Here is a 27,910-nt window from a genome sequence, read left to right as displayed (position 1 = left end):
ACCTCCAGGAGCAGCTGATCAGCTGACCTGAGGCATCGAGCAGGAGCGTAGGGATGAAGCAGCTCAGAGAGGTAAGGCGGGGCGAGACCATTTAAAGATTTAAAAACAAATATAAGATTCTTAAAATGAACTCTAAAGTACACAGGCAGCCAGTGGAGGGAGGCCAGAATAGGCGTTATGTGCTCCCTCTTACGTGTTCCAGTTAAAAGGCAAGCAGCAGCATTCTGGACCAACTGGAGACGTGCAAGGGAAGATTGGCTAACTCCAAAATAAAGTGCGTTACAGTAATCCAGCCGAGACGTAGTTTTATTATATGTCGTTTTTTAACACAGTACTTGGAAATGTATGTATCTTAGTAAATACTGTCATTTTTTGTTGCTTTCCAGTTAAGAAGATATTTTGGGAGCAAATGTGTTCCTAGTTTTCCGCCTAAGAGTTTTCTTGCACAAACTGAGTCCATGGCCGAAGAAAGAAGACTTCAATTACAGTCATATCTTCAAACAGGTAGGTCCTCGAGTCTGAGGTCGGGGAGAAATTCTTAAACATTATGGACTGGAGTGACTCAAACAATATTATGCATGCTGAGAAGATAAATCTGGAGACCAGAATGGGACTCTCCTCCCACTCTGAACATAGACAAGCACTCATTATGTGCGTGCAGATGTGTGCGTGCACGCACATGCATACTCTTTTTACTCATTCACTATGCAACATATGAAAAGAATCGTATGCAAGATGAGGACACAAAAAATATTGCAGGTGCTGGAATCTGGACCAAAAACCAAACTGCTGGAGAATTCAGCAGGTTAAGCAGCATCACTAGAATAAAAAAAACAGTCAACATTTCGACAGGATTGGTGGAAGTCCAGTACAGTGGAAGGGTCTCGCCCTGAAATGTTGATTGTCCTTTTTTCACTCCATAGATGCTACCTGACATGCTTTGTCTTTCCAACAGTTTGTCACCTACAAAGTGAGTGGTCTGGAATTCATGCAACCATTTCCCAGAAACGTCAAGAATAATTTTTGTTTAAAGTTTAATAAAAAGTAAGAACTAAGATATGCGTTCTTCAAGAAAGTTAATGGACATGAAACTGGTCCATAAATTGAGCTAGTTTTGATATTGTGAATATTATCTTGTTTAAGAAGGAACTGCAGATGCTGAAAATTGAAGGTACACAAAAATGTACAAAATTCTTAAGGCGTTGGACAGGCTAGATGCAGGAAGATTGTTCCCGATGTTGGGGAAGTCCAGAACTAGGGGTCACAGTTTAAGGATAAGGGGGAAATCTTTTAGGACTGAGATGAGAAAATCATTTTTTACACAGAGAGTGGTGAATCTGTGGAATTCTCTGCCACAGAAGGTAGTTGAGGCCAGTTCATTGGCTATATTTAAGAGGGAGTTAGATGTGGCCCTTGTGGCTAAAGGGATCAGGGGGTATGGAGAGAAGGCAGGGATGGGATACTGAGTTGGATAATCAGCCATGATCATATTGAATGGCGGTGCAGGCTCGAAGGGCCGAATGGCCTACTCCTGCACCTATTTTCTATGTTTCTATGCTGGAGAAACTCAGCGGGTGCAGCAGCATCTATGGAGTGAAGGAAATAGGCAAGGTTTCGGGCCAAAACTTTTCTTCAGACTCAAGAAGAAGGGTTTCGGCCCGAAACGTTGCCTATTTCCTTTGCTCCATAGATGCTGCTGCACCCGCTGAGTTTCTCGAGCATTTTTGTGAATATTATCTTGCTGGCAACAGGATTCAAGCATAGTTCGTTTCAAAGGGACTGGTTGTTGGAATTGCTGTTTGGTTTAGTTTAGAGATACAGCATGGAAACAGGCCCTTCGACCCACCGAGTCCATACCGACCAGCGATCACCCATACACCAGTTCTATCCTACACACTAGGGAATATTTACAGAAGCAATTAACCTACAAACCTGCATTTCTTAGGAATGTGGGAAGAAACTGGAGCATCTGGAGAAAACCCTGCAGTTCCTGAAACATCCATACAGTGGAGCCAGTGTGGCTCTGCCTGCTGTATGTTTTACAGCTTGGCTTCCTTCAATGTGTGTGTGTGTGCTCACTAAGCCACCAAAGCAGTTTCCATAAGCAGGACTGCATCTCCTGTGAACTGGAACTTGTGTAGTTTATGTGGCTAAGAATGTCACAGTTAAATAGTACACCTTGTTTTCATTTACACATAGCAAAGAGGCGAACTATACCACCATAATTATTCTATCTCATTACAGTGACTGACCACACACTGCAAGTTTATTGATCTTAAATTTCTGTAAAGCAAAAGCCGCAGACAAAGCTGTTTGGTAATTAGCTATCAAAGGGGCATTTCTGAGCTGAAGTATTTTCAGACATTTTTATTTTTCCGAGCATAGTCATGGAGTGAAGTGCATGGAAACAAATGCTTTGGCCCACCAAACCCATGCTGACCATCAAGCACCCAATTACACTAATCCCTGTGCCTCTCAACCTTCATCCAGCCCCCCCCCCCCCCCCCCACACATACACACACACACACACACACACACACACACACACACACACACACACACACACACACACACACACACACACACACACACACACACACCCATCCACACACACACACACACATCCACCCATACACACACACACATCCACCCATCCATCCACCCACCCCCACACACACACACACACACACACACACACACACACGCATCCACCCACACCCACACACACACACACACACACACACACACGTAATCCACAGTGGCAAATCAATCCAGCAAACCAACCATCTCCGTGATGTGGATGGTAACACGAGCACGCAGGTTGAATTCCCCTCACTGTTGCGGCACGAAACACAGCAATTGAACGAGAATTAAGAGCTTGCTAGGTCTCTTGCGGCCCGGGGGATCTTTGGATGCAGGGCTGCCAATGCTGCACATCTTCTTCTTCTTCTGTCGTATGTCTTTTAGACCTGCAGCTCCGTTGAGGCGAGCCAGGCCAACGTGTCATCGCCCAGGTCAATCAGACCTCGTTCACCATTCTGAAGAAGGGTTTCGGCCCGAAACGTCGCCTATTTCCTTCGCTCCATAGATGCTGCTGCACCCGCTGAGTTTCCCCAGCAATTTTGTGTACCTTCGATATTCCAGCATCTGCAGTTCCCTTTTGAACACTCGTTCACCATTCGGTGGCCGGTGTTTGGGGCAACTGGTGACGATGTGCTCCGCTGTCTGTGTTGGGTCCCCACACTCGCAGGAGGCGCTGTCCACGAGGCCCCACCTCTTCATCGCTACTCCATAGCGTCCGACGCCTGGCCTCAAGCGGTTGAGGGTTGTCCACTGCTTTCGGGGCAGGGACGTCCATGGGGTCATCGAAGTAATGGTGTAGCCTAGATGGTTCCGCTGACTTCCACTGGTCTCTCCATCTCGTCTTGACCCAGGCGGCCTTAGAAGCGTCAGCCGGTGTTGTGCAGAGCAGCTCGTGGGCAAATCATAGGGTGGGATAGTTGAAATTGCAGTGAATGAAACATAATTTCTAGTGACTGTTACCAACAACATGTGCACATCTAGTTTTGCAGACCTGTTTCAGCTTGATGGCTGGATTATTAGAATAATGACAAGATATAACCTTACATTCTCTGACATTTGCTGGGTTGAAATTGACAGATATACTCCTCTGTTTTCAGCTTCATCTATCCATTGTTAAAATGACAATGGTGGGTAATAACATGCATGTTTGGAGGCTGGAGTTGTCATTTCAATGTTAAACCACCATAATTAATGTGTTTGTAGTGGGCGTGTGAGCTTGGCAGATGTCTTCACTGACAATACGTGTGTGTGTGTGTGCAATACACATAACAATGGGAAGACACACAAGAAATGACAGGAAGACCCCGTTAATAATGATGATTCCGACAGTGTGAACAAGACGTATGCTGCTCCATAAACATCAGCCTCCTTTCACTCCTTTATATGCACCACACAGCAAATGTAATATAACTTGTAAGTTTCATCTAAACACACATTACTGGAGAAACTTTTTAATTGGGCACCATAAATAGATGGTGAATTTAAAGTATCTATGGAAATTCACGAACCTGCAGATGATGGAATCTTGGAACAAAAAAATAAATGCTGGAGGAACCCAGTGGGTCAGGCTGCAACTGTGGAAGGAATGGGCATATGACGTTTTGGGTTGGGACACTTCTTCAGACCAATTGGAGTTGGGGGAGAGAGGTGGGGCAGGAAAAAAACAGGTACGTGATAGCTGTATACAGGTGAGGGGGTGGGAGTGACTGGCAGATGGGTGGAGTAATTGACAAAGGTTATAGATGTATAAGAGTCAAAAGGGTGTCAGATAAAGGAAAGAAGGGGGGGGGGATGAAATGTAAAATAAGATGGGATGTGGGTGGGAGAAGTGGGAGAGAAAAGAGACGGGGGAATAAAAGGAAACTGTGAGATTCTGGGATGGGAGATGAGCGTTCGAAATAGTGGAGAGGACCAGGATAATTTGGGAGGTAGGAGAAATGTGTACGCACCAGTGAGGTGCGAACACATTTCAGTGAGGAAGGGGTATGGGGAAGAAGGGGGACAAGGTTGTTACTTCTTCTTCTTGCATATGGCGTGCACAGCCTAAAGTTGTAGGACAACTTGTTTTATTTGATTGTGCATTAGTCGAAACAGGGCGGCCCACTTGAAGGTTTCAATCTTCCACCCTGAGGTTGTTACTTGAAATTGGAGAATTTGATGTTCATGCCATTGGGTTGTAAGCTACCCAAGTGGAGTATGAGATAGAAACATAGAAAATAGGTGCAGGAGTAGGCCATTCGGCCCTTCGAGCCTGCACCACCATTCAATATGATCATGGCTGATCATCCAACTCAGTATCCTGTACCTGCCTTCTCTCCATACCCCCTGATCCCTTTAGCCACAAGGGCCACATCTAACTCCCTCTTAAATATAGCCAATGAACTGGCCTCAACTACCTTCTGTGGCAGAGAATTCCAGAGATTCACCACTCTCTGTGTGAAAAATGTTTTTCTCATCTCTGTCCTAAAAGATTTCCCCCTTATCCTTAAACTGTGACCCCTTATTCTGGACTTCCCCAACATCGGGAACAATCTTCCTGCATCTAGCCTGTCCAACCCCTTAAGAATTTTGTAAGTTTCTATGATCCCCCCTCAATCTTCTAAATTCTAGTGAGTACAAGCCGAGTCTATCCAGTCTTTCTTCATATGAAAGTCCTGACATCCCAGGAATCAGTCTGGTGAACCTTCTCTGTACTCCCTCTATGGCAAGAATGTCTTTCCTCAGATTAGGAGACCAAAACTGTACGCAATACTCCAGGTGTGGTCTCACCAAGACCCTGTACAACTGCAGTAGAACCTCCCTGCTCCTATACTCAAATCCTTTTGCTATGAAGATGCTGTTCTTCCAGCTCTCATGTGGCCTCACGTTGGCAATGGAGGAGGCCAAGGCTTCATGACTGCCTAAGATGCCATGCAGTTGCATGACATGCCCAAATGGTGTCCCAAATCGAAACATTATCTGTTCATTCCCTTCACAGATGCTGTTGACCCACTGAGTTCCTCTGGCACTTTGCTTTTTTATTTTTAATGGGTCAATGCTAAGTTGTTGATACATTTTTTTGATATCATTTATCTGGATGAGGGAGATTTCCCCAGACAAGATTTAAAGTATACAACATGAGGATATTAATGTTAAAATACTAAATGAAAACACTGGATCAATACAATGGATTTGACAGTATGTGTGTGGGGAAGAAAATAGGGTCAAGCTTTCAAGTCAATATCCAAATATTTATACAGGTTTTTTCTTCAAGAAACTGAGTAGATCGTATCATTTTCCAAAAGAATGTTCTTCAATTTTCGGCAAATTCTTCATTGCAGCCTCTTTGTCCCTTATCTGAGATGCAAAACTATTGAATAATTTACAACTTTATTTTATAATTGTGATTATGCAGAAACAAAATTAACTGCTAAATATCCATATTCTTGATTTTGCAGTTGCCGAGGATCCTGTTATCAGTGTCAGTGAAATATTCACTACTTTATTACAAAATGCGCAACAGGTAGGAACATTTCTTTTGGATGATGCAAGTTCACAGTAAATATATGCAAAGTAATTCACGAAGTGTATCCACACCAAAATAATTCTTCCCGTGTCCACGCTGTTGCAGAAGACGATCAAAGAACATTTTAAAGAAATGTAAATGCTGGAAAACTGTAATGAAAATTGAAAATACAGGAAACACTCAGAGAGTCAAGTCAAGAGTATTTTATTGTCACATGTCCCAACACAGAGAATAGGGTGGCGCAGTGGCGCAGTGGTAGAGTTGCTGCCTTGCAGTGCCAGAGACCCGGGTTTGATCCAAACTATGGCCGCGCGCGGTCTGTACGGTGTTTGTAAGTTCTCCTGCGTGGGATTTTCTTGGGAGTCCTGGTTTCCTCCCACGCTCCAAAGCCGTACAGGTTTGTAGGCTAATTGGCTTTGTAAAATTGTAAATCACAGCCTGTGCTGGATAGTGTTAGTGTGCAGGGGTCGCTGGTTAACACGGACTCAGTGGGCCAAAGGCCCTGTTTCCGTGCTGTGTCTAAAAAAATATAAACAAACAATCATAGTGAGAAGTCAAAAATAATGCCCCCAAGTCTATGTCGTTTGGAGCTTATTTGGAGGTTGTAATGTTTTAATGAGAAAAACATTTTTTCACACAGAGAGTGGTGAATCTCTGGAACTCTCTGCCACAGAAGGTAGTTGAGGCCTGTTCATTGGCTATATTTAAGAGGGAGTTAGATGTGGCCCTTGTGGCTAAAGGGATCAGGGGGTATGGAGAGAAGGCAGGTAGAGGATACTGAGTTGGATGATCAGCCATGATCATATTGAATGGCGGTGCAGGCTCGAAGGGCCGAATGGCCTACTCCTGCACCTATTTTCTATGTTCTGTGTTCTATGTAATAGCCTGAAGGTTGCCAGGAAAAAGCTGCTCCTGAACCTAGATGTTACAGTTTTTAGGCTCTTATAGCACTATCCCGATGGCAGGAGTGAAATGAGAGTGTTGCCAGGGTGGTGTGAGTCTGATGATCAGGGGCGGATCCACTATGAAACTAATGAAACTTAAGCTTCAGGGCCTCTAATCCCGGAGGGGCCCCAGAAGCGACTTCAGTCCAGATATTCTTCCGATTTATATCTGAATTCCGATTTATTTGTTTTGTTAGAAATGAATCTGATTTTTCACCTCAACTAAACCCCTCGCCTCGATTAAACTTCACCTCACACTTAAACCTCAACTCACTTAACTTAGCCTCGACTAAACCTCCCACCTCACACACAATCCCTGTCATCTGCAAATTTGCTAATGTTACTTTTAATCCCTTCATCTAAATCATTAATGTATATTGTAAATAGCTGCGGTCCCAGCACCAAGCCTTGCGATACCCCACTAGTCACTGCCTGCCATTCTGAAAGGGACCCGTTAATCACTACTCTTTGTAAATGGTAGAAATGTTTTCATTGCATTAGGCACCTAAAATTGGAGGGCAGAATTTAGGGTAAGAGAATTAGAAAGGAGTGCAGGAATGTTTCTTAGAGAGCTGTTGGAATCTGGAACTTTCTGATGAATGCGTGTTGAGGCAGGTACCTTCATAATACTAAGTAAGTATGTGGGTGAGCTCTTGAATCACCAAGGAACAGAAGCCTATGCTTTAGAGCTAAATTGAGTAGTTACATTAGATTAGATTTGTATATAGCAAAAAAAGTGGCCAGCTCATTGATTTGATGCAAGAAATTAGTGTGGAAAATTGGAAGAAACCATTTTCGTTCTGGAGGAATGGAGAACAAGGTGGCCATGACATTAAAAAAAGACATTGGGTGCTGTCTAGAAGTACTGTACTAGGTCAGACAAAAGATGTTATGGACCTAGGATACATGTTATTCCCCCACACTTCCTGTCCTCAACACCACTTACAAGCTGAATGTTTTGGAACTGAGATGGATGAATTTTTCTAGGTATGCACATGACTGGTTCCAGGATTGTTATGGGTGTAGGACTGTTAATTAGCGTTGGACAAGCTGTGATCAGTTTGCCTGGGAACACGGGTTTGAACATACATGCCAGCTTTTTGTGCTGTTTAAATAATAGCAATCACGATGAGCATTCTCTATGCTGAGGGTGGTACACTCTACCTCAGAGGGCTGTGGGGGCTCAATCATGAGAACTATTTAAAGTGGGGTAGATAGATTTTTGAAAGGTATGTGAATTGGGAGTATGGTGAACAGGCACAGTAGAGGAGCTGAGGCTGCGGGAAGATCACCATGATATTATCGAAGAGTTGATCAGACTCGAGGGGCCAAATGGTCTATGTCTGTTTTATTTTTTGTGTTCTTGTCAGGTGGAATACAAGAAATATTGTTCATAAGACAATTTATGAAGCATTTAGGATTATTGGATTCAATACAATTACAATGAAGTTGTGTTTCATTAAAGGTGATTGAAATATGTTTTACTGATTTTTCTTTTTTGCCCTTTAGTCCAGAGTGGGATTGATGGGTTATTTGGATGGGGGAAAGAGGTTGGCTGGTGTGTAAAGAACTTTGACTCCACATGTTATAACTCTTTTTCTCAGGAGACTTTGTGTTGTAATGTGAAACGATCTGAAGAAAGTGTTATATTGTTGAAATGTAGTTTAGCTTAGAGATACAGTACCCTTCGGACTACCGAGCCTGCACTGACCAGCGATCCCCGCACGTCAACACTATCCCACACGCTAGAGACAATTTACATTTATACTAAGCCAATTAACATACAAACCTGTACGTCTTTGGAGTGTGGGAGGAAACCAAAGATCTCCGAGAAAACCCACACAGGTCACAGGGTGAATATACAAACTCGTTACAGACAAGTACCGTAGTCAGGATGGAACCCGGGTCATTGGCGCTGCAAGGCAGCAACTCTACCGCAATCCCACCGCGCTGCCCTAGTTGCTTAGAAGAAATATGAACGCCTGTCTATGTTTCTATGTTTCTATCTCTGCGCCCTTGAGACCAGACCACTGAGCTTTTTGTAATTTTCATTGCAGGAAACATTTAAAATCCATCCTCAAGTTATCGTCTTGGAGATTCTTCTTGCAGACAGAAATAAGCTTCTAATTGACACCCATACATACGACTCAGCGGAGAGGATGCTTTCGGTAAATATTATTCTTAATAAATCTGGGGATGGGAAAATAAATGTTGTACAGCTTGAAAGGGCAGGGAAGTGACCGAAATAATCTCATAGCTTCTCAGCAGCAAGCAATCCCACAAATTCCCTTGCCTGTAGTAACATTGCTGCAATCATATAAAAGGCATCAAACAGAGAACTTTTGCTCTCCCTAAGGGTTAAAAAAAAATTCCATTGCAATATTTCAAAGTGGAGCAAAGTTCTCACTGTTGCCTTGGCCAAAATGTATTGCTTAATCAACGTTACTGACAAGGAGTATCTGGTTATTATTCATGGGGCCTTGCTGGATGGAAATTGACTACCATATGATACATCTCCTCCAGCAACTCAGTGGGTGATCTTATTGCTTTTATTTCACTTATTACAGAGCATAATGATTTCATTATACAATTAAAAGGCTGTCAGCATAAAAGCATCTAGTTTTCTAGAGGTATTTTGGAGGCTGAGAATAATTGCTGGATCAGATTTGTGTGCTTGGGACTTGTTTTTAACTAAAAAAAAGGAAATTTTATGGAATGCAAATTCCCAGCTGGGTGTCATTAATGTGCTCTGCAGACTAAACAGTTGTACTGGTATGAAACGTTGTCATGAGCATTGTGGAACTTTCCCATGTATTGAGACTTAGTCCAAAAAGCAAAGATTGTTGACAGGCAGGCATACTGCACGTTCTGGAACTGTAGCAAGAATAGAGAGCTACTGAAGGAACACAGCAGGTCAGGCAGCATCTGTGGAGGGAAATGAAACATAGAAAATAGGCGCAGGAGTAGGCCATTCGGCCCTTCGAGCCTGCACCGCCATTCAATATGATCATGGCTGATCATCCAACTCAGTATCCTGTACCTGCCTTCTCTCCATACCCCCTGATCCCTTTAGCCACAAGGGCCACATCTAACTCCCTCTTAAATATAGCCAATGAACTGGCCTCAACTACCTTCTGTGGCAGAGAGTTCCAGAGATTCACCAATCTCTCTGTGAAAAATGTTTTTCTTATCTCGGTCCTAAAGGATTTCCTCTCTATCCTTAAACTGTGACCCCTTGTTCTGGACTTCCCCAACATCGGGAACAATCTTCCTGCATCTAGTCTGTCCAACCCCTTAAGAACTAGTGGACATTTTGGGTTGTGACCCTTCGCATTGACTGAAGGTGGGGACTGGGAGTATTTAGTATAATGGAGGGGTGGAAGCAATAGAGCTAGCAAGCAATAGGTAGATACAGGTGAGGAGGGGTTGATTGGCAGATTATAGCTGAGTGAGGTAATGATATGGAAAGCAAGAGGCTGGCACTGGAGAACAACGGCTGCAGGTGAAGAGTGGAACTGAATGGCAACAACAGGGAGGGAAGATATGAATGGCTTACTCCATTCCTCCCTCTGTTGCCATCTGCCACCGCCCCTCATTCATTCCCACCTTCACCTTGCTCTCTTATCAGATTCCAGAATCTGCAGCCTTTGTTCCCGACTCGATTCCTCCGTCTTGTTATCTCCACCTAACCTTCCACGACCTGATTGACGACCTCAATGACCTCCGACCTTTACCACCGGCACCCCCATTAACTGCCGCATCGACCTCGTCGATCATTTGCCGGGTCCACTCGTGACACCTCACGGCACCGACCCAGAGTCTTGCCGCAGTGGTCCGCCCCCCTGGCATCTTCAGTGCCTACCGGGTGGCGTCTGCCGCTCGTGGCCTCCGGGTGGTTTGGGAGGCCGTGTGCTCCTTTCACCCATCACGCTGCGCTTCTTTGTGCCCCTCGATGCCCCAGTGCCACTTCAAACGCTGCGCCTCAGCTTTGAGCTGTCACGTGTTAGGAATTCCCACATGTCAGGGATTCCCAAGGGTGATTGGGGATATTCACCTGGTGATCTGTGGAGGATACTCCCCAAGAGCAGCTAAGATTGGAAAATTGTGGGAAGGGATAGAAAAGGAAGCTCTTAAGTGTGGACTTTGGTGCAGGTTTAAACAGAGATGGCTTGAATATATGTTAGAATCACACAAGATTTACAAACCCTTACGTATTGCAGAACATCATTGAACACAATTCTCATGCCCATGCTATTCTTTGAATTGTTAATAAGGAGGGGGAATGGAACTGATGGGCAGAATGGCCGCTTGCTGTGTCTAAGGAACTAACTGATAACTAAGGAAGCTTCTCTTGCAAAGTCGAATTGAGAATCTTAAATCTATTAGTTCCTTAAATGGCTTTCATTTCTGCACCAAATGTTCTACAGTAAGACAGTGATTATTTTTTTTTCTCCCAAAGATTGCAGCCCAGAAAATTGAATTGTCCAGGCAATTTCTGGACTACATTGCCTTGTATCTTGTTCGTGAAGATACTAACGGAGGATACACTGGTGAGTTCATAATTTGTTTCACTTCGTAAGGTAGTCAGGATGCTGTCTTCATGAGAGAAGCAGCAACTTAAGAGGTGAAAGGACATTCAAGATATGTCCTAGATTTCCTGCAGGAAATTCTGCCTGGTCTACTTCTCTCTTCCCCCGGCCTCCCTCCCGTTGAAGAATGGCTTTCAATAGCAACAGACCACTCAATTAATACGATCAATGTTTCTTGTCTTTCTGACGTGAGGAAGATAATTCCCGATGTAGGAAGATTGTTCCCGATGTTGGGGAAGTCCAGAACTAGGGGTCACAGTTTAAGAATAAGAGGGAAGTCTTTTAGGACCGAGATGAGAAAATCATTTTTTACACAGAGCGTGGTGAATCTGTGGAATTCTCTGCCACAGAAGGTAGTTGAGGCCAGTTCATTGGCTATATTTAAGAGGGAGTTAGATGTGGCCCTTGTGGCTAAAGGGATCAGGGGGTATGGAGAGAAGGCAGGGATGGGATACTGAGTTGGATGATCATATTGAATGGCGGTGCAGGCTCGAAGGGCCAAGTGGCCTACTCCTGCACCTATTTTCTATGTTTCTGATGCATTGATGTCTATATGCAGTCATTACACCGCACCAGGCTTTCAAGATAATTTTTTGCATCTCTCAATTTGATCTTTTAAAGGCAGAAACTGAAATGGCAATATCTGGATTATTCAATTGACAGCAGTACATCGGCAGCAAAATTCATCCGATTTCTCCACATTTGTGTTGATTGTCTTGCAAATTATTTGCGAGTTTAACAATACACCGCTTTTTATCATACTGATTCAAAAACTGATATTTGAGCGTGTGTAGCATGATGATGGAGGAAGCCTGGCCTAGGGTTGCATAACCTATTCCAATGCAGAACTTTCAAAAGCTCTCCCCTTGAGCCACTTCCTCTGAATCTGCTGCGTCATGCACATTACACATACATTTGCCGGAATCCCTGTCTTTCTCCCCTATTTTCAAACTTCTGAAAACTGCATTTATTTTTAGCACGCTCCTTGGCTCAGTGCAATGATTCGCATTTCTGAGATGGAAGTAAATTCAAGAGCTAGAGACTTAACTACCCAACTGCGGATGACTGTTAAATGAGAGATGAGGGAGAGCTTTCGGCCAAGGCACTAAACAGCTGTTCAATGGTAGACACAAAATGCAGGGCTGCCAACTCTCACGCTTTGAGCGTGAGACTCACTCATTTCAGCAAATTCTCACGTCCTCGCGCTGAAGACAGAATTCTCACGCTGTCTTCAGTCCCTGCACAGCAAGGATCCTATAGCGGAGCTGTATAGCGGAGCTGTATAGCGGAGCTGTATAGCGGAGCTGTATAGCGGAGCTATAGGATGTTTGCCGCACAGTTTGTCTCTTTGCTCCACATGACAGCGATCTGCACGGTCTGGGGAAGCGCGTCGGTTGACGGCTGTGAGTGACGCCGCGTCTCTTCTCTCTTGGTTGGATGTGCAGCCGCCGTTGTCAGCTCCTCTGTGTGAGCGCTGCGCTGCCGCCCGCCGCTGTAGCCTCCCTCCCTCCCTCCCTCCCTCCCTCCCTCCCTCCCTCCCTCCCGCCCTTCAACTCACGTGGCAGCACCAGCGCCGCCAACCCCGCTGCACCGCGCCCGCCAGCCAGACTCCCCATTGGGCGGCCGGGGAGAGAGAGGGAGGGGGGAAAGAGCGAGAGAGAGAGAGGGAAAGAAAAAAAGGGAGGGATGAAGGCAAAGAGAGACAGGGGGAGGGAATGTAGAAAGGGGATGAAGGAAGGGAAGGAGAAAGGGGAGAAAGAGGGAGGGTGAGGAAAGAGAGGGATGGATGGGGCAGGAGGGAGGAAGGGAAGGATGGAGGGAGGGAGGGGTAAGGAAAGGTGTGTGTGTGCTTGTGTGTGTATGTGTGCCTCCCTGTGTGTGTCTCCTTGTGTGCGTCTGCCTGTGTGTGTGTGTCTCCTTGTGTGTGCGTGTCTGTGTCTCCCTGTGTGTGTGTGTCTCCCTGTGTGTGTGTGTGTGTGTCTCCCTGTGTGTGTGTGTGTGTGTCTCCCTGTGTGTGTGTGTGTCTCCCTGTGTGTGTGTGTGTCTCCCTGTGTGTGTGTGTGTGTCTCCATGTGTGTGTTTCTCCATGTGTGTGTGTGTCTCCCTGTGTGTGTGTGTGTGTGTCTGTGTGTGTGTGTGTGTGTGTGTGTGTCTCCCTGTGCGTGTGTGTGTGTTTCCTTGTGTGTGTGTGTGTGTGTGTCTCCATGTGTGTGTGTGTGTGTGTGTCTCCCTGTGTGTGTGTGTGTGTGTCTCCCTGTGTGTGTGTGTGTGTGTCCCTGTGTGTGTGTGTGTGTGTGTGTCTCCCTGTGTGTGTGTCTCCCTGTGTGTGTGTATCCATGTGTGTGCGTGTGTGTCTCCCTGTGTGTGTGTGTCTCCCTGTGTGTGTGTGTGTCTCTGTGTGTGTGTGTGTGTGTGTGTGTGTGTGTGTGTGTGTGTGTGTGTGTGTGTGTGTGTGTGTGTGTGTGTGTGTGTGTTGTTGTTGTTGTTGTCACATCCTGGCCTTATACTACAGGGCTACCAACTCTCACACTTTGAGCGTGAGTCACGCATTTCAGCCAATTCTGACGCTGATGACAGAATTCTCACTCTGTCCTCAGTCCCTGCACAGTTTGTCTCTTTTGCGCACATCAGAGCGATCTGTGCGGTCTGGGGAAGCGCATCAGTTGGCGGCTATGAGTGACGCCGCATCTCTTCTCTTTCTTGGTTGGATGTGCAGCCGCTGACAACATGAAGCAGCCGGAGATAAAACTAACCAGGTGAATTGGTTGTAAAACATGGGGGGGATCACAATGAGGCCAAACATCTAGGACAGGGTTCGGCAACCTACGGCACACTGGCCGAATCTGGCCCGTAACCTGAAAAACCCGATGGCGCGTGGTAAGGCGTGGTGACGTATGCAGTGACGCACGGTAACGCGCGGCGCCCCAGGATTTTGTAATGCTCAATATCCTCACTCGCCACCTGCGTGACATGTCCCTTGCGCTCGCTGACGTACTGATGGCATATGTGTAGCGGGTGGTGACACATGGTTACGCACGGTGACGCACGAACACTGCCTATGTTGATTTATTATGCATCACCGTGCTTCAACGTCCGTAACCATGCGCCGCCCTAACGCCGTCGGCGCCTCATTTGAGCGCCGCACTAAGTGACCACCCTGGTATAAAGCGCGCGTAGTTTTGAAAAATTTTCACTGGGAAAATCCTTGCCATGGAGATCGAACTAAGTATGAACGACATCGCAAATGGCTTCCAAAAGAAGCAGGGCCTTGTGGGGTAGACAAAAATGCTGGAGAAACTCAGCTGGATTGGCAGCATCTATGGAGCGAAGGAAATAGGCAACTTTTCGAGCCGAAACCCTTCTTCAGACTGATCAGGCTTGAGGGGGACTTGGCGCGCAACTGTCGTACTGCTAGACGATTTTTGCATGACAATCGCGCGTCAGTCACTACCAGCCTGACGCGTAAATGATGCACAAGTGGGACAGGCCTTTTATTCATTTAGTGTGTGCAAGTACTGAGATTCAGTAGCTTTTATGATGCTAATGGAATGAAGGGATTTGAGAGTAAAAGTGTGCTTGAGGTAAAGGACTAGTCATGGTCCTACTGAATGCAGAGCTGATTCAAAGTGTTGTAGCTTACTTCTATTTCTTCTGTTCTTGCACTTCTGCACCAAACATTCCTAAATTCTACATAAGCTTTTGTACTGTCAGCACAATTAATCATAGATGAGACAGGTCATGCAAAAAGTAAGTTAATTACTTTGTCAAGTACTATATCCACTGTTAGCATAAGATCTTATCAATAAAGGATATTGGCCATTTGCAAGTTTAGCCTTTAAGCAAAATTCATGTTCGAAATGACTGTAAAATTGTACATTTGGATGATTGCAGACCCTGTCAGCAATGTACGTTATTGTGTTGGATTGGGGAGTAACTATTCTTTAACAGCAATGCCCCATCTGTAACCAGAGAATCTAATTCATTTCAGTTAAGCTGCCAGTTTGTGGCCAGAAAAGTCAAGCAACTCAGTTCAAGCGGACAGGGAAACAGTTACAATGAACTGTCTTTGACCTGAAATTTTAACTGTTTCTCTTTCTCCAGAAGCCGCCTGATCTGCTTCCACAACCATTAAAAAAAAAAAATGTTGATACTAAGAATCTGCAGTTTATTTTATCTTTACTTAGTAACCCAGTGAATAATTCAAATTTCAAACTTATCCACTCAGTGACCCGTGTGCAGTCGTACAAAATATCACTTTAAATCTTCAGTGATAACTTGGATAGCATCATTAAAATCCACCTTTACCCCAGTCTCAACTACCTCTTTGTTTAAGCAATTTAAAATTCTGAAGCATAGAATATTTCTGTAGAGCCTGTTGTGCTTTTCTAGTTATCTACTGTATATCGTGCCACCTCTACACTATTCCTCTATTGATCTCCATTAAAACGAATTAAATGTAATTATATAAATACACATGATTTTAAAAAAAACATTGACATGACTTCTTACTTCTGTCTGCAAAAAGTTGTAAACACTGCCCAGTCCATCATCGGCTCTGACCTCCCTAGCATCGAGGGGATCTACCACAGTCGCTGCCTCAAAAAGGCTGGCGGCATCATCAAGGACCCACACCATCCTGGCCACACACTCATCTCTCTGCTACCTTCAGGTAGAAGGTAGAAGAGCCTGAAATCTGCAACAACCAGGATCAGGAATAGCTACTTCCCCACAGCCATCTGACTATTAAACTCCTCAAACAAAATCTGAACTTTAATTAGCCTATTGCACGTTATATGCTTATTTATGTGTGTGTGTGTGTGTGTGTGTGTATATATATTCGATGGTATATGGACACACTGATCTGTTCTGTATTTATGCCTGCAATATTCTGTTGTGCTGAAGCAAAGCAAGAATTTCATTGTCCTATCTGGGACACATGACAATAAACTCTCTTGAACTTGAATCTTGATATACTTTTCTCTTCTTGGACTAGTGCTGAGAAAGCTGAATGCGTTTGAGTTGCCATATGTGGGTCTATGGAGTATGCAAAATGAAAACAGCAGAATAATGATCAGAAAAAGGTAGGTTAAAATAAAGTGTTGACAGCAATTTCTAAAAAGGATTTTCTTTTCAATATTATCTATTCCCATGCTTCCGAGCCATATTGTTTATCTTCAGTGTATGTTCTGTAGCATAGCAGCTTTTCTGAAGTTGTTAGACTTCTGATGGTTACTGCAATGGCCATAAGACATAGAAGCGGTATTAGGCCATTCAGCCCATCAAGTCTTTTCTGCCATTCAATCATGGCTGATCTATTTTTGCCCCTCAACTCCATTCTCCTGCCTTCTCCCTGTAACATTTGATATCCTTACTAATCAAGAACCTATCACTTTATCAATGCAATCTTCAAAAATACCTGATATCTTGGCACCCACGGTAATTTATAGCAATGAATTCCACAGATTCACCACCCTCTGGCTAAAGAAATTCCTCTGCATCTCCTTTCTAAATGTACGTCCTTTTATTCTGAGACTATGCCCTCTGGTCCTAGACACTCCCACTAGAGAAAACATCCTCTCCACATCCACTCTATCCAGGCCTTTCACTATTCGGTAAATTTTAATGCGGTCGACCCCCTCATGCTTTAAATAGCTAATCAATTGTTTTAAATGTTCTGTGTTTCTCTCATCACATCATAACCATTGTCCTGTGTTCTTATTTTTTAACCACAAAATTGCTGAACATTCTGGTTACAGTATCGGTGTAGCTCAATATACAGTAAAACATTCCTCAACATCGTACACAAACAATGTACAACACTTTCCTTGCTGCTGCCATCGAGCAGGAGGTACTGAAGCCTGAAGTCCCGCAGCATCAGGTTCAGGAACAGCTGCTTTCCTATAATCAGGTTATTGAACCGATCTGTAACCCTAATCCTACCTTGACATCAGAACATTGCAACCACCTCTTGCACTACCATGAACTTTTCTAGTTTTTCTAATTGTATTCTACACTAATGTCTTGCTTTATTTTCAATGTCTTGGAGAATTTATGTGTAATTTATGCATAATATGTTTTTGTGTGTTGTGTGTGTTTGTGTCTTTCACAATCACAATCAGTTTTATTTAGTGCAAGTGAAATGAATTTGCCAGCAGCGGTACAATGATAAAGAACACACAATACACAATAAAAATGTAACACAAACATCCACCACAGCATTCATCACTGGTGGAAGGCACAGAATTTGGCCAGTCCTCCTCCATTTTCCCCCGTGGTCGGGACCTCAACCCTCCGCAGCCGTCGCTGCGGGCGTCCAGATGGTAAAAGGACAAGGTAAAAGTCAAGGTAAGTCCAGGATCGGCTCTTCCCCACCGGAGACCATGGCTTCAGGCTGGTGTAGGCCGCAGGCCGGCGGTCGAAGATTTAAAGTTTGCGCCGCAGCCAGAAGCACCGCAGACCGCAGGGCCGGCGGTCGAAGCTCCCCTCCAGGGGTGATGGTAAGTCCATGCCGGGTCCGCGGTAGAAGTTGGCCGCGGGCCAGCGGTGGAAGCTTCTTCTTCCCCCCGGGTCCCCAACGTGAGATCCCGGGCTGTAGACGCCGCGCCAGCTGGAGCTCTGCAGACCGCGACTTCAGGCTGCGACTTCAGGCTGCCGGCTGCCGCGGGCCAGCGAAACGGAGCGCTCCCCTCCGGTGAGCCCCAGCGAGGGTTCGCCCACTCCACGCCGAGAGTCCACGCTGCGCCCGCCGCTGAAACCCTGGCCGCGTCTCCGGGAAAGGCCGCGCCGATCCATTGCTGTTAGGCCACGGGGGAGGTGACCTGGAAAAAGTTGCCTCTCTATAGAGGAGGCGACCGAAGCGGTTTCCCCCTTACCCCCCCCACACCACCCCCACACAAAACGCACAGAGGAACATTAAAAACATACATTAAAACATACTAAAAATACAAAAAAAGGAGAAAAAAACGGACACGCTGCTGACAGGGCGCCGGCTTGCAGCGCCCCCACCGACCAGAATGATCTGATCCGTCTGATGCTGCTGCTGCCAGCATGATTTTCATTGTATCTGTACCTCACAGTACTTGAGCTTATGCAAATAAACTTGAATTGACCATGTATCAGACACCTCAGGGCTTTGATGGTTTCTGGACATTCAGGCTCCATTCTATCGCATGTGAGTTTAATGTCTCCTATTATTTAAAACAACTTGTTGGATATGCTAACTTGGAAGAGCAGGGATATCATAAGGATGCACTTCTTATTTTCAGCATCTGTTATAAAATTTTATAGGAGGTACACAAAAATGCTGGAGAAACTCAGCGGGTGCAGCAGCATCCATGGAGCGAAGGACATAGGCAACGTTTCGGGCTGAAACATTGCCTAACTCCATCGCTCCATAGATGCTGCAGCACCCGCTGAGTTTCTACAGCATTATTTGTGTACCTTCAATTTTAAAGCATCTGTAATTCCTTCTTAAATAAATAAAAAATATGTTAATAGGATTTCTATTTCCTAAAAACTCTAATCAATATTTTTTCCAGAAAAAATCCTGATCTGGAATTTCCTGCATCACAAATGTTAATTCTATCACCCCTAGAGGGCAATGTATGTCATTGGTGGAACCATTATAGAGTAGTGTTGATCATATTCAAAATAAAAACTTCTATCAATTTTTTCTGGAACATTTTGAAATGAAATTAGGTTAAGTGATGCATACTTGCATTATTAAAGATAGACGGATCTATGTAACACCATGCCTTGCTTTCAAATAAATTTACTACAATGAAGTATGGTCACTGTTGCGAACTTGCTCAGCCAACATATGCATGGCGTGGTCTCCCAACAGGAATGGGATTATGGACTAGCTAACGACTAAGAAGTAAATATTGGTCAAAGCATATTGCATATTGAGAGAACCAGCCATTATAATAAGGCGGTGCCATGGAACCTGAGAGAGGACAGACATGATCTTGGTTTCCTGTCTCGCCTGTGAGGTCATATGTCCACAATGCAGCATTCCCTTTGCATTATTCCAGAGTTTGAGCTGCGTTTCTTTTTGTGTGGGACTCGCGACATGATAGCTGAAGGAGATATCTGGTACTAAGGGGCTTTGATCTATAATAAGCCATGCTCCATTCTCCATCATGCAATGCGACCTCCCTCCCATTGACTCCATCTACACTTCACGCTGCCATGGTAGGGCCATGAGCATAATCAAGGATGAGTCTCACCCTGGGCACTCTCTCGTTTCAACTCTCCCATTAGGCAAGGTACAGAAGTGTGAAAATGGTTGCAAAAGATTCTTCACTGTTTCTTTTTTAATTCCCCCAACCCACTGCGGTCCCTCTGGCTTCCCTCTTTCCCCACCATCCCTATTGCATTTTTCCTTTGTTTTCCCACAGAAAGAGTTCCTCACACATTTTGATTGGGAAAGAGGTTGGGGTTGAGAATGAATTTCAGGAATGCAAAGTGTCAGTGTGGAATTGGGAGAGAGGTCCGTCGAGATGTACTGCTGGGGTTGGATATGCACAGAGTTTCAGGGGGTGGGTATGGATTTGTATTTGGCCGAGTGCAAAGATGTTTATCAATTGAATCAAGTTACCTTTTATTAATGTAATCGATTGGAACTTTCCCTCCTTTTGAGGCAAATTAAAATTAATTGCTTATTGATGTAATGAGTGCGACCTATTGAGGGGAAGATATCTTCCATGCATGTTTCCAAGAGGCTCCTATGAAGGCAGCTTTGAACAAAGAGAGAATAGAGAGCATCTCCCACCGGATCACCTACAAAATCCTGGTCCTCACCTACAAAGCCCTCCACCATCTGGCCCCCCCAGATCTCACTGACCTCCTCTCCCCCTACCAACCCTCACGGTCCCTCAGATCCACATCAGCCGGTCTCCTCTCCATCCACAAGTCCAACCTCCGCAGTTTTGGGGACAGAGCCTTCTCCAGGGCAGCTCCCAGGCTCTGGAACTCCCTCCCCCAACTGATCCACAATTCCGTGTCCCTCACCATCTTCCAGTCCCGCCTCAAGACCCATCTCTTCACTTCTGCCTATCCTTAGCCCCACGTCCCCCTCCCTTTTCATCTGTGCATTAATTGCCCCATATTGTGTTTTGTATTGAATTCTGTCTTTACTCTGTGTACTAGTCATGTCTCTACTATTTATTTCATTCCCCTTACATGTTTTTCCTCTACATGCTAAATTTTTGTAAGGTGTCCTTGAGACTCTTGAAAGGCGCCCATAAATAAAATTTATTATTATTATTATTATTATTTGTAAATGGAGAAATAGCTGTTAAATTGGGCTACTGAACATCTGTTTTCTTAGGTGTGGTCTTCTAGATCTCCAGTGTAGCAGGCAGGAAGCACATGCTCACTTCAAGATAGAAATGTGCATCCTACCATATACGTAATGGCCTGAAAATCAGTGTGCAATGCCCGGGCCCGAGAAATTACATTCAAATTGTAAATAGAATCAAAGAAATCATACCCGTCTAAGGACTCCTGCTCAACGTAGTTATCTTTAGTTCTGTTCGCCGCAAGAAAGGCAGATACAGATGCAGGCAAGCAGGAGGATGCAGGCTGTGACAATAAAGTAAATGCTTAAAGTGTATTTATTGAAATGTGAAGCCAGGGGGGAGGGGGGGAGCAAGGGTGTTCAAAGAATGCAGCTGCTGTCTCAGTCACGGTGGTTGCAACACAAGGATTTTCAAAGGCCTTGTTATTTCATTACCACGAGCTGTGGGGTAAGATGTGGACAGGTGTCGGGGCCGGTATAGTGGCATTGCTTTCTGCTCCATAAATATCTGTGTCTTGGGACACGCGAGTGGTGGCGGTGGTTGGGAGTTGCAAACCTTGTGGTATACAAGACATCCTCTCTTGTATCCAGCTGCTTAGCCAGATGGATTACGTGCATCCTTGAATCCTGCTTGCAATATTCCGCTTCCAAATTTAGATGCGAAGAGATCAGTGTATAAACAAATCCATTTGGCTTGGTTTGAATCGGGTTCTGATCCAACGTTGTATGAGGAATTATATTTCTTGATGTCATTTTCAGGAACTTGTGCTATTTTCTTGTACGCTCTCAGACATCATTCTGACATTTCCCTGAACTGACACCAGCTCACTTGTGTCTGTGTGACCAGCACTGCGCAAGGGAGTTCAGTGTTTTCCAAGAAGTCAACTGTTTGCACCTTCCTCTAGTGCCGAGGACTGGGGTTTACTTGTGAAAATCATCGAGGGCGGGGTTCCTTCGCCATAATTCTGTTCCAGACAATGGCCACCAGTTTCCAGTAGAAATCAGTGGTTGTACCATTTTAAATAGGTATAGCAGAGAAATCATGGATGAAATTGTGATGATCCGGTGATCATCACAATTTCATCCATGATTTCTCTGCTATACCTATTTAAAATGGTACAACCACTGATTTCTACTGGAAACTGGTGGCCATTGTCTGGAATGGCTTAATGTAAACCATAGGACACCAGTTTGACCATGAATCCCAGCCCTATTGAAACTACAGCTTCAGAGCAGTTATGGGTGTTTGGCAAAATGGCCCTTTGTAGAGCCAAATGACACCACTCTCCTCAATGTGGCAGTTAGTGACATTGATCTCAATTTACTACAGTCATTGTCCTCTTCACATCGTTGCATGGCTGTCTTGGGTTTTATAGTTTCCCAATTGTTCCATTATTAACACTCGGATAGAAGAGAGAAGCCTAGAATTAATTCAAAAGGGAGAAGTCTGTTAGATCGATATGGTAAGGAAAGCCATGGCAAGTTTCATCGTTGGTGTAAGATTTTATTACGCTTGAGGTCATGAGCAGAAGGAAAAGTATGTTTAAAAACACAAAGGTCTTTCCTCTGCTTGTTCTAGTGTCCTGGGGGGTTTGGAATGTTAAATTTCAGGGATGTGTGGAAACTGGGATTTCATGGGTTGCCACGGGCCGGGGTAGTGAAGATGCTGGGATGGATTTCGATCAAGAGGGATCTGCAGGAAAGAGTACATTTTAATTCAAAGGGTATCCGCCTGTATCTCTTTCCAAATTCCAGTCCCCATGTCAAAAGTTGTCAAAGCAGGCCACCTATTCCCATACAAATGGACCTCTTAATGAAAGATGCCTGCATTCCATGGTGTATTAATGTACGACTGGGTTTCCCAGAAGTACATTCCATGAGGTAAACATAATTGTTGAAACAAGGAACTGAAGATGCTGGTTAATACACAAAAGGGCACGAAGTGCTGGAGTAACTCAGCTGGTCAGGAGACCGTGGACAAGTAACATTTTGGGTCACAAACCAGAAAAGGTCACCTGTCCATGTTCTCCATAGATATTGACTGACCTGTTGAGTTACCCCAGCACTTTGTCCCAAAGATCCTATAGCAAGCAAGATAGAGCACTCGACGAAAAAGACGTAGTACGGTCATGGGCAGATTCATGGGTAATTTTTGGCCCTATTTCCGTAACCGGCTTCCGTCTCCGCACCAAAGATCCTATAGGATACTAGTGCAGAGACGGAAGCCGGTTACGGAAACATCCTCGTAAAAGTAAAAGTTATTTGGTAAAAATCTTCTCCTCATTTTCAGAATTTAAATTTATTAACACAAACTGTTCCCCCGCAACGTTGATTACACTGCGAGTCGGGTCGGGTCGGGTTACAGAAATGGATGAAAAAAAGGCCCATGTTCCGTTCCATTGCGTACTACACGTCAGCCCATTGCATTTAGCAGGAGTGGTCTATCTTGCTTCTTTGATTCTATAGGATCTTTGCTTTGTCCTGTCTAGACATCATTGTACATGTCTGGGTGTCACTGAAGTGTTGAAGTGTTGTGCACACAGAAGACCTGAAGTAAAATTGTGAACTGCATTCAGAGCACGATCTGTTTACCAATAAAATGTTACTTCATAACAAGACTTAGGAGGAATTCTCAGTTGAAGTTAGTCAGGAATTGTGGGCCTCCACCAAATATCATTCCATGTTTTCACAGTTAATAATCAGCTTCTCCTTCTCCCCCTCAGTAATAATTTCCCTGTCAGTAATATTTGCCAGCCTCAAGGAAAAATCTCTCAATTATTGTTAGAATGAACAAGGTGTTTTGACAGAGTTGATAAGAAAAATCCTTCTGGAGGCCCCAGAGATCAACCCCTTTTCTATGCCCTAAATTGTTTATCTGTGACCCCAGATCTACCAAGGTTGTTTACACTTGATTGCCCTGAAACTCGATGGTTTGCTTGGCCAATAAGGATGGACAATAAATGTTGACCTTGCCAACAAAATTGACGCACCAACAATTTTTGAAACGTCAAGTGAATTTAAACCATGAAGCTGCTGAAATGTCATTAAAGGTCCACTCATTCTCTATTACCTTTCAGGGAAGGAACACGCTGCCATCTTTAACCTGTCTTTATTACAAGTAGCTCCATATGGTGGTCGTTTAATTCCCTTTTAAATAGTAAGCCAATGAATTCAGGGGTAATCAGGGTTGGGTAGATCATGCTGGCCTTTCTTGAATGAATAATCTGTGTGGGGTGGGGGAACAAATCTGCTGATTGCATCATGTGACAGGACAGTTTATCAGTCTTGTATTAATCCCCAAAGATAGACACAAAAAGCTGGAGTTATGCCCCTGTCCCACTTAGGAAACCTGAATGGAAACCTCTGGAAACTTTGCGCCCCACCCAAGGTTTCCTTGCGGTTCCCGGAGGTTGCCAGGTGGTTGCCGGAGGTAGCAGGTAGTGGAAGCAAGTCGGGAGACTGACAAAAACCTCCGGGAACCTTGGGTGGGGCGCAAAGTCTCCAGAGGTTTCCGTTCAGAGAAGGAATGGGTGACGTTTTGGGTCGAGACCCTTCTGCAGATTAATTCCCTGCTGGTCAGCAAATTACTGTCTTTTGTCGACCCTACTACAAATCTTTCACAAATTTGGCTGTTCCTCGACCTTTAGAGAGAACTATTGGTAAAACTTGCACCAGTGGACAAAGTGAACTCAATGAGAAGGAAAATAGAATTGATTCTGTGACTAGTCCAAGAAGAAGTGGAACCAGATACTTCCCTTTTCCCTTGGGGCTACCAAATGTGGCTGACCACTCTGAATTATCTCCATATCCGCCAGTGATACCCTTGAGCATGATCTACTGAAGGGCCCTGATCCTCAGGGGGAGAAGTGGTGGGGAGCGGAAATGAGGCTTCCACATTGTTCAGCCTCCCAGCTATTTTGGATTTGGAAAAATTACCATAACTAGCCTACCCAGCAATTTACTTCAATGCACAGCTCTCTGGTGCAAAAGGATTTGAGTATAGGATCAAGGAGGTTCTACTGCAGTTGTACAGGGTCTTGGTGAGACCACACCTGGAGTATTGCGTACAGTTTTGGTCTCCAAATCTGAGGACAGACATTCTTGCCATAGAGGGAGTACAGAGAAGGTTCACCAGACTGATTCCTGGGATGTCAGGACTTTCATATGAAGAAAGACTGGATAGACTCGGCTTGTACTCGCTAGAATTTAGGAGATTGAGGGGGGATCTTATAGAAACTTACAAAATTCTTAAGGGGTTGGACAGGCTAGATGCAGGAAGATTGTTCCCGATGTTGGGGAAGTCCAGAACAAGGGGTCACAGTTTAAGGATAAAGGGGAAATCTTTTCGGACCGAGATGAGAAAAACATTTTTCACAGAGAGTGGTGAATCTCTGGAATTCTCTGCCACAGAAGGTAGTTGAGGCCAGTTCATTGGCTATATTTAAGAGGGAGTTAGTTGTGGCTAAAGGCATCAGGGGGTATGGAGAGAAGGCAGGTACAGGATACTGAGTTGGATGATCAGCCATGATCATATTGAATGGCGGTGCAGGCAGGGCCGGCGTTAAGCCGATTTGACCGATTGCTCCAAATTGGGCCCCGCGCCTAAGCGGGGCCCCGCACTAATGTTCAGTATTTCGTACGGAAATACGAATTCTCTTTGTTAAATAAAGATTTTTTTAAATTCGCCATCCGGATTTTTTTTAAACGAACATGTATAACAACCGCTGCACGGCCATCATACACAAACGATTTGTTAACTAGTGCTGTTAGCACTTCTTAACGGTAAGTACTTAACACCTTGTTATGCAATGTCATGAATCTGTATCTATCCGCATTCCTCAGTAAATGTTATAGTGTTTTGAACAAGTATTAATGACGCCGTGTTCCTTTGAATAAAATTCACGCGGCGTCATTAATACTTGTTTAAAACACAATTACATTTACTGAGGAATGTAGATCGATGACACGTTGAGAATTTCATTTAACTCACCATCATGAGTGAGGGCCCCGGACAGCGAGAAGGGGCTTCTTCCTGGTGTGCAGGTTAGTCATTCACCTACCGACCCACGTTGCGTCCAAAGATCTTATAGCGGATCTTTGGTTGTGTCTCTCTGTCTTTTGCTCACTCCCTCCCTCCCTCCCTCTTTCTCTCGCGCTCTCTCTCCCGCTCCCCATATTGTCTCTCTCTAGCTCTCCCACTCCCTCTCTATCACCCTGTCCCCTCAGCATTCCCGGAATCATTGCCGTTTTGCGGTAGACAAAAATGCTGGAGAAACCCTGCGGGTGAAGCATTCGCCTGGCCCGCTGAGTTCCTCCAGCACTCTGTTTTTTGTTTGGCTCTGAAGTTGAAGGTGGCTCAGCGGGACGGGCAGCGGCTCTGGGGAGAGGGTTGTGTTTCTGGTCGAGACCCTTCTTCAGACAATCACAAGTACTCTCATCGACGCGAGTTCAGTGCGGTCTGAAGAAGGGTCTTCTCTCCAGAGTCGCTGCGCTGCCTGTCCTGCTGAGTTACTCCAGCTTTATGTCTATCTTCAATTTCAGAGAATTACAATTTCTCACGGGGGGCTTATAACGTCTCTAAACCCCTCTGGGACCCTCTGAACACGTCTAAACCCCCTCTAGCCCCCCTATTTCCCTCTATTCCCCTCTAAACAATTGTAAACACACCTGAACCCATCTGAAGCCCTCTAAACATCTCTAAACCGTTTAAACCCCTCTAAACTAGGAGGCTGCAAGGTGACTTGGATAGGCTGGGTGAGTGGGCAAATGCATGGGAGATGCAGTATAATGTGGATAAATGTGAGGTTATCCACTTTGGTGGCAAAAACAGGAAAGTAGACTATTATCTGAATTGTGGCCGATTAGGAAAAGGGGAGATGCAACGAGATGCAACGAAAAATGCTCACGGCAGACCAAACGTGTTAAACAGAAATTGGTCAGATATTGAGCTTTACACAGTGAGAAATCATGTGAAATAATCACTGAATTTAATTTTAAATGAATGTACCTGCATGTTATACTGTTTAGTTTGGAGATACCACCAGATAGTCTGGTTGATACAACCAGATCAGTTTGGAGATACAACCAGATTAGTTTGGAGATACAACCAGATTAGTTTGGAGATACAACCAGATAGTCCACTGAGTTCGCACCGACCAGCGATTTTTGTTACAGATTTGACAAATTTATTTGGCGGCCAATCAAACGCTGTCTCTAGGGGGGTTGCATCCAATCACCAACCAGCTTGCCTTAAAATTCCCGAAACTACACGAAATATAAACATACATAAATTTTTACTTTTCTAGAGTAGGGGCCCCGCCATCAGTTTTCTAATTGGGCCCCGCAATTCCTAGCACTGGCCCTGGGTGCAGGCTCGAAGGACCGGATGGCCTACTCTTGCACCTATTTTCTATGTTTCTATGTAAGTTGCGCCACTTCCATGGGCCTGCAATGGCTCACAATATTTCACATCATTGGATTTGCAAGGTCAGTTCAATCTTTTGTATGTGATGTCAGACCTACACGTAATTGCCCAGCCAAGCAGTGGGTTCAGGAACAATTAAGGATGGACAATAAATGATAGCCTTGCCAACGACATTGACGCACAATTTAAAAAAAAAAGTCAACTGACTGCATCAAAGTGTGTCACTGGTTTTCATGCTTGTGCTAATTAGCAGTGCATTTCACTGGGCAAGATGTGGTGAGAGCAAGGTCATTGGAAATGACGTCTTTAACAAAGCTACAGATTAGCATGTTCATTGGGTGCCTGGGAAATGCTCTGAGGTTTACATCAAAGGTTGGCTGGTGTGAACACTGTAATTAGTAATTCTGCCAAATACAGTGGTCAGGGAGAGAGCAATGTACAGGTTCCATTGTTTTCACTACATGGCAACTGTACAGGCTCCAATCATGCTCGCCTGCCCTTAACTTTGCCCCTCTCTCTTTCTGTCAACCGGTTCCATTGTTTTCAGGTATGTTGGCAGAAATT

At 44.7% G+C, this 27,910-nt stretch overlaps 1 protein-coding gene across 4 annotated transcripts in view; it reads left to right on the top strand.

Annotated features, from left to right (window-relative positions):
- The window catches only part of snx31 (sorting nexin 31), a 106,772-nt gene that overhangs the window by 24,208 nt on the left and 54,654 nt on the right, over positions 1 to 27,910 (top strand). For all 4 annotated transcript variants that reach the window (XM_033018945.1, XM_033018946.1, XM_033018944.1 and 1 more), the window contains exons 3-7: positions 387 to 504; positions 6,021 to 6,085; positions 9,090 to 9,200; positions 11,492 to 11,582; positions 16,615 to 16,702. In XM_033018945.1, the coding sequence (XP_032874836.1) occupies positions 387 to 504; positions 6,021 to 6,085; positions 9,090 to 9,200; positions 11,492 to 11,582; positions 16,615 to 16,702 (473 nt within the window). The remainder of the gene's footprint in view (positions 1 to 386; positions 505 to 6,020; positions 6,086 to 9,089; positions 9,201 to 11,491; positions 11,583 to 16,614; positions 16,703 to 27,910) is intronic.

This window comes from Amblyraja radiata, chromosome 4 (assembly GCF_010909765.2).
Source record: "Amblyraja radiata isolate CabotCenter1 chromosome 4, sAmbRad1.1.pri, whole genome shotgun sequence".
In the NCBI taxonomy this organism is placed as follows: Eukaryota; Metazoa; Chordata; class Chondrichthyes; order Rajiformes; family Rajidae; genus Amblyraja; species Amblyraja radiata.
Note: the sequence above shows the minus strand (reverse complement) of the source record. Positions and strands in the feature narration are given on the sequence as shown.